At 42.6% G+C, this 13,895-nt stretch overlaps 1 protein-coding gene across 1 annotated transcript in view; it reads right to left on the minus strand.

Moving 5' to 3' along the window:
• Cul5 (cullin 5) overlaps positions 1-13,399 on the minus strand; it is a 54,664-nt gene extending 41,265 nt beyond the window's left edge. The window contains exon 1 of the mRNA XM_055621822.1: positions 12,954-13,399. Coding sequence (XP_055477797.1) covers positions 12,954-12,977 — 24 coding nt within the window. The 5' untranslated portion in view covers positions 12,978-13,399. The remainder of the gene's footprint in view (positions 1-12,953) is intronic.
• Positions 13,400-13,895: the final 496 nt, after the last annotated feature.

Here is a 13,895-nt window from a genome sequence, read left to right on the forward strand (position 1 = left end):
CAGTTCTAGGGGATCTGACACCCTGTTCAGGCTTCCAGGGACACCAGCCATGCACAAGGTACACATTCATTCACGTACAATATTCATGGGGGGAGGGCTGGGTATGGTGGCACCCACCTCTAATCCTAGCACTTGGGAGGCCAAGACAGGTGAATGAATGTCTGTTAGTTCAAGGCCAGCCTGTCTACATAGTAAATTCTCGAACAAGCTATGGCTACAGAGACCCTGCTCAAGAAAACCCAAAACAAAACAACAAAAACAAAAACAAACAAACAAAACCACAAAAGTACAGCAGTCAGTGCTTGAGGCAAAAGAATGAAGACCTGAGCTCGAAATCCAGCACCAACATAAAAAGATAGGCATGGCCATAAACCTGCCAATAATCCCAGTATTGTAGGGTAGAGAAAGGAAGATCACTGGGGTTTGCAGGCCACTAGCCAAGCTCTAGGTTCAATGAGATACCCTGAGCCTCAAAAGTGTAAGGTGAAAAGTAATAGATCAGGACAGTCAACACCCTACTTTGTCTGGCACGCGCGCGCGCGCACACACACACACACACAACGAATGGGCTCCAGGGGCCTTCATGGATACTGAAATCTAGGAATGGTCAAGTCTCTTAGGTAAAATGACACAGTGCTTTGTGATCCACCTATTCCATCATTTTTAAGCCATCTTTAGATTACTTCTAGTTTGTTCGTTCTTTCAAGACAGAGTTTCTCTGTGCAGCCTTGGCTGTCCTGGAACACAACCGTAGACAGAGATCGGCCTGCCTTTGTCACCCAAGCGCTGGGATTAAAGATGTGCACCACCACAGCCAGGCTTACTTCTAATTCTTAATATATATTATGTTAAATAATTTTGTTCAAGACAAAATTATCAAGTGACAAGGAAAAAATCTGTGTATGTTTAAAAGTCTGTAAATGTTTTAAGTATTTTTGATTCACTGTTGGTTAAATCAGCAGATACAAAGCTTTGAATCCAGACAGTCACCTGTGCATTAGAACTCTACATGAAAATGTTGGAGGAAAACACTAATTTCACTTTATAATGCTAATAAAATCTTGACATGAAACTTGAGAGCAGCACAAGACACATGGAAAATATCAGATATAAAGATTTAAATGAGCATTTTCAAACCGAACAAGTACATCAAAACACTAATTCATCTTAAGCATTTTGTCCTATGTCTTAATAGGAGAAAAACAAAAACATCAATTAGTCACAGCAGCAGACAAAAAAGGGACCAACTTCATATGCACCAGGCAGCTGAGCTCCTATTCAGGCTAAACGTATACACAGGACTTGTTCTGGCCAATAAATTTCAATAAAATTCATATTTTTTTTTTCTTTTTTGACTTTTCCCCATTGTTTTTCTAATACAGTAGCACTAAATATTTCCTAAAACTCATGATTTTTAAGATACTTTAAATTTTAGGAGTATACTTATTTGTGTGTCTGCCTATGTGGGTGTATGAGTGCCATGCGTGCATCTGGAAGTCACAGGACAGGTTTTCAGAGTAGGTTCTCTTCTTCCAGCATGTCAGTTACAGAGGACTGAATTCAAGTTAGCAGGCTTGGCAGCAAGCACTTTAGTAGCTGGTCCATCTTGCCAGAACACACAAAAATATTTTTGAGAATACTGCTTAGCTTAATAATTTTTTGCAAGATTTTTTTGTTCTATTTGTTGCTTTTTATTTTTAAGCAGCCCTGGCTGTCCTGGAACTCTCTATAAACCAATCAATCTGGCTTTGAAACTCACAGAGATCCGCCTGCCTCTGCCTGGGGGTAAGTGGTGGGATTACAGGCGTGTGCTATCACCACTCATCACAGTTCTTAACCAGAGGTTCATACACTGCATGAAATCTGCAAACTCCCTGAATTCCACTTCGGAAACTATTTCTCATCGCATCTTCTGACAGCCTACAATCAAAAATCTTCATGGGCAGTTACTTCAGCTACAGATTCCTAAACCTACCACAGACCTACTGGACCCACTAGAATTCAAAATTAGCATGCTTATCAAATTAATGACCAATTCATGTTAAAATGTTAAAGGGTCTATGACCCAAAAGTTACAAACTACTAGCAATCATCATACAACACTAAAAGGAAGTGATGTTTCTTATATTCACTTACACAGGTTATCCTAAATTATTCTGTCTTGCGCCAAATGCCTGCTGCTATCACTCAGCAATATTATAAAAACACCTGAGAGATAAACACCAAACTCAGTGCCAGGATTAGCTGAGCCTTCTCCCTTCACCAACTACAGAATTTAAGTGAGTCAGGCATGGTGACACATACCTTTCAATCTAAGCAAGTTCTAGGGCAACCAAGGCTACAGTTAGACCCTGTCTAAAAAGAAGAACTTAAGTAAATTATGAGGTTAATTTTGTTTTCTTTGTGGAGCTACCTAATGAGTTTAGCCAGGTTTGTGATCCCAAAGTATACATTATGTGCTAACCTTATGCCTGGCTTTCTATTACCCTTTTTTTTTTTTTTTTTTTTTTTTAATGTATACAGTGTTCTGCTACATGTACACCTGCATGCCAGAAGAGGGCACCAGGTCTCATTATAGATGGCTGTGAGCCACCATGTGATTTCTGGGTATTGAACTCAGGACCTCTAGGAAGAGCAGCCAGTGCTCTTAACCTGAGCCATCTCTCCAGCCCTTTTTCTATTACATTTCTTTCTTTTTTCTTCCTTTCTAAAGATTTATGTATATGAGTGCTCCATCTGCATGTACACCTGCATGCCAGAAGAGGGCACCAGATCACATTATAGATAGTTGTGAGCCACCATGTAGTTGTTGGAAGTTGAACTCATGACCCCTGGAAGAGAAGCCAGTGCTCTTAACCACTGAGCCATCTCTCCAGCCCCTCTTACTTTTCTACTGCTATTATTCTCCTGTAACTTCATTTCTCCTTTTGTTGTTGTTTGTTTTGGTTTTGTTTTCGGTTTTCGAGACAGGGTTTCTCCATGTAATAGCCCTGGCTGTCTTGGTCTCACTTTGTAGACCAGGCTGGCCTCGAACTCAGAGATCCCCCTGCCTCTCCCTCCCAAGTGCTGCAATTAAAGTCACCACCATACCCAGCCTCATTTCTCTTTCTTAAAAAAAATAAAAAATAAAAAAGTATTTTATTGAGGCTGGAGAGATGGCTCTGTGGTTAAGAGCATGGCTGCTCTTCCAGAGCACCTAGGTTCAATTCCTAACACCCACATGGCACCTCAAAACTGTAACTCCAGCTCCAGGGCATTGTACACCCTCACACAGACATACTTGCAGGCAAAGCACCAGTGGACATAAAAAAGAAGTAAAATTTTAAAAAGAAGAATATTTATGTGTGCATCTATATGTGTGTATACCCATGTGTGCAGATGCCTGCAGAGGCCAGAAGAAAGCACTGGTTCTCTTTGAGCTGGAGTCACAGACAGTTGTTAGAAACCATGTGGGTGCTGGGAACTGAATCCAGATCCTCTGCAAGGGTAGCCAGTGCTCTTAACTGCTGAGTGATCTCCCCAACCACTATCCCCCTTTTTGAAACAAGTTAACTGTGTATCTCAAATAGCCTAAAACTCACCATGAACACCAGGCTAGCCTCAAAACTCAAGAGATCCACCTGCCTTTGCCTTCACTGTGTAGTTTTAGCTGGCTCTCAACTCAAAAGATCCCCTGTTTCGCCCTCTCTGCAGCGTGCTGGAGACTGAAGGTGTGTGGCGCCACACTCACTGCTCTACCTGCCCTCCCTTCTTGAAAAGAGCACAAATAAACAAGCTGTGTGCAGAAGGAGGCCTACCATTTCCTGGCTCTGGCAAAATAGACTCGTAATCTCTAACACTTTCTCATTTCAACCAAGTCAATCTCCGCAGGCATACAAGTAAACAATGTAAGTCTTACAATCAAAATTCAAATGCTACAAAGTTACTTCAAATAAATTAAATACTAGTTAGGCTCTGAAGTCTGATATGGCAAGATAACAGAAACATTTCTGTACTTTTACCTCTTAAAACATAAAATACTAACTATAGAAACATTTTCTCCTAATTCTCTCAAGGAAGAATCTAATAATTCCTATTAAACTTTTAAGAGTCTAAAAACAGTGTTTAAGTTCTTTGACCTGCTCAATTAAATTGTAGAGCTTATCATTAAATCCTAACTAAGCTATATCAAACCTCCAATCTACAAAAGGAAATACCTTAATTGATGAGCAAAGGAATCTCCTAATTATGAACTGAGTTACTGATGTTTCCACTACCTTACTGAAGCCCCTCTCTTCTTTAACTTGCCACCAAGTCTGTTCTGCTTTGTTATTGCTTAGAACATCAAGTAGGCCAGACTCATAATTTGTCTAGTGTAACTTCACACACTAGCTGTTTCCCTCTAAGAGGACCTCAACCTTTGCCTCTCTCTCTATTCTTCACCCTTTACAATGTTTCTCCTTATGGGGCACTCTTCTGAAAAGTCTAATATGCCAAGGGTAGCCCATGGAGGGAGGTGGAGGTAGCCAGGTCAAGGACACAGAGAAAGGTTTATTATTCCAGAGCCTGCACAAAAGTGGAGAGGTAACTTACCTTATGAAGATCATTAGAAAGACTGACTTGTATTTTAAGTGAGATTAGAAAATCTGAACAGGAAGTGCCTTGAACTGATTTTAAAAGGTCCCTGATTACTATGCTAAGAATATCAAGGACAGGGGCTGGAGAGATAGCTCAGCAGTTAAGAGCACTGACTGCTGTTCCAGAGGTCCTGAGTTCAATTCCCAACACCTACATAGAAGTTCACAACTGCCTGCAACTCCAGGTCGAGAAGATCTGACATCCTCACAGACATACACGTAGGCAAGGAAAAAAAAAAGGACAGCGATCAAAGCTGGGTGTATAGGATCTGAAGGCAAGATGGGGAAGTATAATGACTTGAACTGAGCCATTGGAGATAGGAGACAGAGGTAGAGCCCAGTTATTTCCATGGTAACAATAGCAGAATTCTTGACACTAAGCATCTGAGATATGCAAAAAGAAGTAAAGCCAGCCTTCAAGGCTTGTCTAAGAAGCACAGCATTAGCATGAACTGGAATGAAAAAGACTTAACGTTTAAAAAGGGGAGCTAGAAAATTGGCTAAGTGGTTAAGAGCACCTGTTGCTCTTAAAGAGGACCTGGATTCAGTGCCCAGCACCCACATGGTGGCTCACAACCACCCCTAACTCTAGTTCCAAGGGTTCCATACCGCTTCAGACTTCTACAGGTACCAAGCATGAACATGATACACATACATACATGAAGGCTAGATATTCACACACATTAAAAATAAGTCTAAATTTTTTCAACAAAAAAGGTGATGGAAAAAGGGGGGGGTGGGAAAGATGGCTCAGCAGTTAAGAAAAAGATGATGAAGAAGGAGCAGCAGCTCTGAAGTCAGTTCAGTCTTTTTGGAAAGTCCAGGTCTTTTTATGTGGCCCTGGCCAGCCTTGAAGACACTATAGAGAAACGGCTGGCCTCATGCCTAACTCTGCCTCTCCCAACACTGGGATTCAAGGTGTGCAAGGCGGTGATGCGGGACATTAGGATGAAGAGAGATCTACAGAGGAGTCTCTGAAGCCCTTGGCTGAGTACTAATGATGCATGTGCACAGAAACCTCATCACGGAAAAACTACTACAAAGGAACAGGCAGAGCAATCACCAGAGCATAGATGTAGGCTCCCACCTGTTATATTTCAAACCCTGGGACAAGCGGCTGAGGTGCCTATTTAACATATCAAAGCACACCTGGCCTCCAGGGTCTCCCAGCAGCCCTCAGTCCCCACCTGCTACAGGATAACTCGGGGCCTACCCTAAATCTTCCAGCCCACTGGCCTCCCCTTCCCACAGAGGCTCTTCTTTATATAATCCAGACATTTTGATTACTTTGTCCATCTCTGCACGCTCTCTTTCTCTTTCTCTCCCTCCCTCCATCCCTCTCCTCTCCCCATGTATGACACCTCACCCCCCTAACCCCCCGAGATTGGTGAACTTGCCAGGGAACTGTCTGGTGTGGTGCTGGGCTTCACACATCCCAGGCATGTGCTAAACCACCGAGTTACACCCCTACACAAAAAGGGCTTTCAGAATATACAGCTTGCTGAGGTAGTGAATACATATAATCCTAGCACTTAAGAGGCTGAGGCAAAAGAATCACTTTAGCTTAGGAGTTCAAGACCAGCCTGGATTGTTAAGTTGCAGAGGGTGATGAAGAAAGACAAAGTCACTCATAAGGATTGCTTCTGTAGAGCAGAATAGTTGCTGAAAAATCAGCTTGGAGTGCTGTGGTTTGAAATAAATTGAATGCATTTACCTTAAAAAAAAAAAAAAAAAAAACAGCCTGGGCAACACAGTGAGACCCCAACTCAAAAAGAGAAAGGTTGGAGGAAGGAGAGAAAGATAAAAGTTATCCATTCTGGGGCTGTGAGTTTGCGCAGCAGATAAAGAGTATCTACAACTCTTACAGAGGTCCTAAGGAATCAATTGCTCTCTTATGGTATCCCAAGGGACCTGTACTAAAGTGCATATACGTACACACACACCTGCAGATAATAAAAAAATATATTTTTAATAACACCATGCCATATACTATCAATTTCTTTAGTACTCACATTTCTTACAATGTAAGCTCCTTTATAGGACTTTTGTCTGTCTCTCTACTTGCTACCATCACACTCTTTAAATAGCATCCAGCAGTGTAGACCCAGATATTTACAGACTGGACAAACCCTAGTTATTCTTGATATTGCTGGTGTATTTGCCATGTATTTGATCTATGTGTGCCCTGCCTTGTTTACAAAACCTAAGGCCTCTACCAACCTACTACAATAAGACAAGAGCCAAATGGCTTTTAGTGACACAACTAGAAAAATACCTAAGGAAAACTTGTCTTGGGGCTAAAGAGATGAAGCCCAAGGGTCTATCTCTAGCACGAGGTAAGCATGGTGTAGTATTTAATCTCTGTACTCTCAGTATTTAAGAAGAGAAGACAGGAAATTCAGAAGTTCAAGGTTGTCCTTGACTACATAGAGGACTCAAGCCAATGTGGATTACATGAGACCCTGTTTAAAAAAAACAAGAGTGAAGGAGAGGAAGAAAAGAAAGACAATACAGATATATGTGCCTACTTCTTTACCAATTCTGGTATATTCAGCTTCTAGAACTCTAAAAGTCCCTTCCTCTAATGGAAAGTCACTGAATTCAATAGTTTTAAGTTAATACTCAAAGATTCCCATGTTCATTAATCACAGTTTTCCTGTTAATGACTTAGTTCACTGTTTCCACCGGGTTTATACATCTCTAGATCTGTTTGGAGTAGGGATGAAGCTTCACACCCTCAAATGATCATCTCAAAAACAGCAATTCCTACCAACCCAATTTAAAAACTGACAATTTTTAATGAGGTTCCTAATAAGTCTGGAAGTTTAAAAAGAATTATTTAGGTCTGTATCTTAACTGAAACTCATATCTTAGAATCACATCTGTATTCCTAGCCAACTACGTTCCTGACTCTGAATTAGAACTCTTCTGGTCAACATACACCTGGTTTCATGGTTAATAAGGTCCTGCCTCAATCCTATTGCCTCAAAACCATTCCTTAACCATTTACTCAAAAGTAACAGCTATATGGGGCTGGAGAGATAGCTCAGAGGTTAAGAGCCCTGCTCTTCCAGAGGTCCTGAGTTCAATTCCCAGAAACCACATGGTGACTCACAACCATTTGTAATGAGACCTGGTGCCCTCTTCTGGTGCGCAGGTGTACATGCAGACAGAAAATTGTATACATAATAAATAAATAAAATATTTAAAAAAATAACAGCTATCAGCTGGGCGTAGTGGTAAATAGCTTTAAACCCAGCACTTGGGAGGTAGAGGCAGGAGTATCTTCCAGTTCAAGGCCACCATGGCCTCCAGAGAGTTCCGGGATAGCTAAGAATACATAGAGAAACCTTGTCACAAAAACAACCAACCTCACAACTATCAGCTACAGCTATCTCTCTCTATACTTCATATAGGTGCATATGCTTACCACGTTTCTTCTCCACAAAAATTTATCTTATATAAAGACCATTTGTCTGCCTAGTTCATCACTGTCTAATTAATATGAGAAAAGGTTAAATGACTAATCAACTGTACACAGGGCCCTAGACTTTAGTAGGTCCCAGACCTTAACGTAACTGATTCCATGACAGAAGTACCATCAGACTAAAAACTCAGTACAGGACATCACCACCAGCCAAAACAAAAATAAAGACCCAATCATCAAAGTCTATAGTTTTGGAAAAGTCTAAATATACTAACCTTGCTTTTTGGCATCTGTAGTTCCACTACTGCCTAACTGTTCTTGTTAGCTGAAGTATGTCAACCCAGGACATGGATCTTTTACTTATAAGCTCACCCTGAGAAAGGCCTGAGGCTACACTGGGATCTCGAATATCCAGGGTAGTTGCTGGCCAGCTAATAAAGATATCCTATTGGCTTAAATACATGTCCAAGCAATCTTCTCTGGTCAATACCTCACGACACAATTACATTTATTTTTCACAGCTAAACTGACTCATAGTTTTAATGAACATGTAATTAGCACAAACACCCCTCAATTCAGATGGTAAATACACATAAAACAGAAATGATAATTTTATGTGTAAGAAGCAAAGCCAGGTTGAACAGTTTCACAGAATCTCTGCACTCATATTTTTCAAATCTTGGTCATCGTCCATGACTCCTCAAAGCCACTTTCCTAACAATGAAGACTTCTGACATCTGGCTGTGATTTGGTCTTCCTCTTCTGTTGTTTCCTTAGATTCTAAGCTCCTATCATGCAACAGTTCCATAGTGCATCATCCACAAAGGATGCAACACAATACATCACTTACTTCTCTATTCCTACCCAATTTTCCCCTTATTACCACCTACACAAGAGTACTGAGAGACTGGGGAGATGGTTTGGCCATCAAGAGCTCTTGGTCTTGCTGAGGACCTGGGTTCAGTTCTCAGCACCCACAAGGTGTTTCACAACCAACTACACCTCCAGTGCCAACGGGTCCAATGCCCTAGTCTCAACCCTGGGAACACTACACACTACATACTCATACGCATAAAATAAATACATCTAATAAAAATAAATTTTCAGTAAGATATTTTAAAAAGATATCCAGAAAACAGTGATGACTTGGTTGGTAAGTACGCCTTATAAAAACTAAGTATGAACTGTAGTTAATATTAAAAAAATAAAAATAAAAAAAAAAAAGCTGAGTGTGGCTATGTTTATGTGTAACGCCAGTGATACAGTGACAGGCGTAATCCAGAAGGCTCCCTCGCAGCCAGCCTACGCTAACTAACAAGTGAGACTGACTATGTCAAAAAACAAGGTGGACAACCCTGGGGGCTGACACCGAAAGCTGATCTCTAGCCTCCACATTCGAGCATATGCAGGTGCACGCATCTGTACATGCAAGCACAAAATATCCATTCTTCAAAATTCAGCTCCAATGCTCTCTTCCTAACTCTAACCATCCCATCAAAAATACTTCCTCAATCTGTAAGGCACCATACAACACACTGGAACATTCCTGAACCTTCTGCCTTACAGAAAACCATCAATACCACTTATCCTTGAGTATGACAAACTCCCACAGAGCAAGGGCTTTATCATATACATCTTTGTATTCTTTAGGGTATCTTGCATGTTGGCATCTAATAAACAACTTTATAATGAATTAATTCTAGACACTTAGAATTGCTCACTTTTTTCTCTCTTTCATTTGTTTTTTTAGTTTTTTGAGATAGGGTTTCTCTGTGTAGACGTGGCTGTCTTGGACTCACTCTGTAGACCAAACTGGCCTCTAACTCACAGAGATCCACCTGCCTCTGCCTCCCAAGTGCTGGGATTAAAGGCGTGCACCACAGCTGGCTAACTCATTTATATTTTCATTTTCCTTCTTCCCAAATAATAAAATGTTGCACTGAGAAAAAGCTGTGCCTCATATTTCAGTTCTTTTTCAGATTCTTGTTAAGATCCAACTGGGAAGGTCTCAAATGACTGGAACTATGTACTGTACTTAAGCAAAAATGTGATAGAGTCAGAACCTTATTTTCGTCTAAACTTCAGATCCGCACTAAGAAATAATTAGTGAAATAGGTGTTAAGACTGTATCAGAACCAAAAAAACAAAAAACACAAAGATAGACAAGGCTGAAGATTGAATCCAGAGAAATAATTTGGATGTCAGTAAAATACAGGTGATTATGGAAAACAGTAAAATAAGGAGAAAAAAAAATCACACAAAAAAAAGAGAAAAAGCAGAGAATATGAACAATAATACCAGACAAGGAGATGAACCTTATGAAGAAGAATCTGGTTTGGGAATCAGGATATTGTCCACACTTACACCTGACAGCTTCAAGATAACTGAGTGAGTAAATTAAGGAAAAAGAATTACAAATCAGCACATGGGCAAAAGTCTTAGCAGAGTGCTGGTTAAGTTTACACAAGAGACACAACTTTCTTATAGAGAAGTAATGGAAAGTGGGAAACAAAGCTAAACAAGATTAGATGAAAGGTAAATTGAAAAAGAGCTGTTATAACACGGAGGAGGCAGAGGCAGGCAGATCTCTGTGAGTTTGAGGCCAGCCTGTTCTACAAAGTGAGTCCAGGACAGCCAAGGCTACAAAGAGAAACTGTGTCTCAAAAAGAAACTACAAAAACGTACAAGACTGGCCAAGGGAAATACATGTCTAAATTGCTAGGTAATGTGCTAAGAACTGAGAGGTGTGAAAACATTTGAACAATTGTTGTTTGGAGTAGCATAATCAACTGGAAATGAAGAAAATGAGCACTCTGAACCCAGATGACAACTGCAAAAGAACAAGAAAAAGCAGAATTAAGTGTCAGAAGTAATCTAAAATACAAGATGAAACGGTACTATCAGATCACTAGAACTGTTCTACAGATAGACTGGGAAAGGAAAAAAAAAAAAGATATAAAGTACCCATGTGAACAGGGATCAAGAGATGAATTCCCCTAACCAGCTGGTAACTAAATGTCAAAATGCACTACACACATCTTTCTATACTCAAAAGATTTCCCAGACCCAATGACAGCTCACTTGGTCTAATGAAAAAACACAATCCTAAATAAAATAAAATTCCAATATAAAAACATGTCTTATTGTATCAGATTCTTGGAAATTTCATAAAGAAAGTTTCTTATTTTTCTCAAAATGTGCTAGCTCTTTCTCTGAACTCTGTAAAGTACAAAACAAAACAAAAACCCACCCCTAAACAAATGAAACAAAACATAAATACCACCTTTCTTCAAGTTACAGTAAACTGGGATTCAATGTTTCAGGTACAGTTGGCAGATCTGGTAAGGACTCAAACTGTGTTCTTGTCTGGCCTACATTTCTCCTTTCAGACCACTGGACATGATAATTTTCTCTTTGTTAAAATCTACTTGCAGAAGTCCAAGGTATTTCTCTATTAATAAGCCACTATACCAATAAAAAGAAAGAGGAAGGAAGGAAGGAAGGAAGGAAGGAAGGAAGGAAGGAAAGAAGGAAAGAAGGGAGGGAAAAGTAGGCTTATTTGGCCACTCCCCAGTAAGCCCTATATCTATTCAAGGTATTAATAGCCCTGAATTTAAGTCCATTTATTGTGTTCATTATATTACAACAGTTCTATCTACCTAAAGTCAGACTCCAAACCAGGCCTGATGGGGTACACCTTTAATCCCAGCACTCTGGAGGCAGAGGCAGGCAAAACTCTGAGTTCCAGACCAGCCTAGAAAACATAGTACCAAGGCCAGTCAAAGCAACAAAGATCTACCTTATAGATGATAGATAGACAGATCACATACTACATAATATTCATTTAGGACATCTGCTTTCCCCCACAGTCATTATTTTATAAAACAAAATAATGTTGTTGAAAATGCATATTTCTGGCATCTGACTTTACTGAGTCACTTACTGGTTTTTCCAATGTACTGTCATGAAGTTAAAATGCCTTTATTTATTTATTTTGCCCTGTGGGGTGGTAATGTTTTCTATTTTATTATTATTATTCACATACACAGCCCGAGAACACAGAGTTTATTTTCCCTCAGGTAATCACTACCCCCTTTCAGTTAATACTCCTAGGGAGGATTTTCACTAAAAACATACCTTGAGCTTGTCCCATCTTCCTCGGTCTTTTCCTAACTTTTTAGCTGATGATACAGAATCTGCCCCTCTGGGCCTCTCTTGGTATTTAATAGCTTTCAATGCTTTCTTTGATTTTACAAAATTTTTTTGTTCTCTCCACCCTAAAAACGATGGTAGCACCTTACTGGGTGCCATCTGATGTGCTATAAGGGGTTAGGGTTAGGAGACAGTTCCTCAAGGAACAAAAAAGGTGGAAATAGGAAGTGCAGGATGAGAGAACTGGAGGGAAGGTATAACATGCAGAAAAGGGAGAAAGGGGGTGGAGTGGGAGACACTGCTGTCTGACTCGCATTTCCTGCAGACTGAGTGTGAACAGAAATTAAGGAACTGGGGGAGGGAGGGTCCTGGCCATTGAAACCTGCTGGGTAGCATTTTGTTGGGACTTTTTTTTTTCCCTAGGATGTCTCTGCCACTCGATTCGGAAGAAACGGATCTTAAGAGTCACAATGGCAGGGTCGGAGAGGGCCCGGCAACACTGCTCCCGTTCCCAACCTGGGTTGGTCCCCTGAACGCATCGCTCCGAGTCAGCCAGCCGGCGGGAGGCACCACCGGAGCCTCTGGACCCCGAGGCCAGGGCCCGGCGTCGGGGTGCTCGGGGACAGCCACCCCGGCTCCCCTTCCGGGGGAGAACCCCGAAACCCTCAGGCCTCGCCGCTCACTCCGCACCCGGCCGTTCCCCGGGAGCCGAGGGCGTCGGTGGCCGAGCAGAAGCCGGGCTGCAGGCTGGCGCTTACCTTTAACAGATTAGACGTCGCCATGTTCCTTCAACTTGGCCTCTCGCGAGACGCGGCGAGACTCAGCGGCGCTCGGGGCCGGGCCTCCTCGGGAGGCCGGAGCTCGCAGCAGGGCCCCGCGGGCCGCGGCGGGGGACGCGGGGGACGCCGGGGCGGCGTGCCGTCGGCGCTGCGCTCGTCCCGGCCACCCGTGCTGCCTCAGGCGTTCCCGCTACATGGCCACCGCGGCCTGCCCACGCGAGAGAGCGCATGCAAACGCCCAGGGAGGCGCGAGCGGCGAACGGCGGGAGGGGCCCAGGAGCAGACCTGGGCGGGCACGGGCTGCATCGACTTCCCCGGGCCTCCCCCACTCGCCTCCCGCTGAGCCTCTGGGGTCGCGGCCCGCGGCGGCCGCCGGCAACGACTTCAGCTGGGCATAGGCCCCGCTCCTCGGGTTCCGTGGCGGCGTCACGTGACGCGGCGGGCGGGGGCGAGCTCGGGAGCAACCCCGGTGGCCGCGCGGAGGGTGGGAGCGCGCCCCCTGCTGGCTGGAGCCGGCTCCGCCTTGACCCGCTCGCTGCAGATCCGGGGATGGCGCTTCTGAGCACACGATTAGCCTAGCCGGAGCTGTCCTCCAGAAAGACTACTTGACTGGCCGAAGGCTCCCAGCAAGGATTTGTGAGTGAATGCACAGGCATGTTAACTATTTCCATCCTGCTAAAAATGCCGGGCTTGCTCAAGAAGCGATTTTTTTTTTTCAGATTTAGTTATTTTCATGTATATGAGTGCTCTATCTGCACATACACCTGCGTGCCAAAAGAGGGCGTCAGATCTCGTTATAGATGGTTGTGAGCCACCATCTGGTTGCTGGAAATTGAACTCTAGACCTCTGGAAGGGCAGCCAGTGCTCTTAACCACTGGGCTATCTCTCCAGCCCCAAGAAGTGATTTTTAAAGGTGGATT

This window comes from Psammomys obesus, unplaced genomic scaffold, assembly GCF_907164565.1.
Source record: "Psammomys obesus unplaced genomic scaffold, mPsaObe1.curated_primary_1811, whole genome shotgun sequence".
Classification (NCBI taxonomy): domain Eukaryota; kingdom Metazoa; phylum Chordata; class Mammalia; order Rodentia; family Muridae; genus Psammomys; species Psammomys obesus.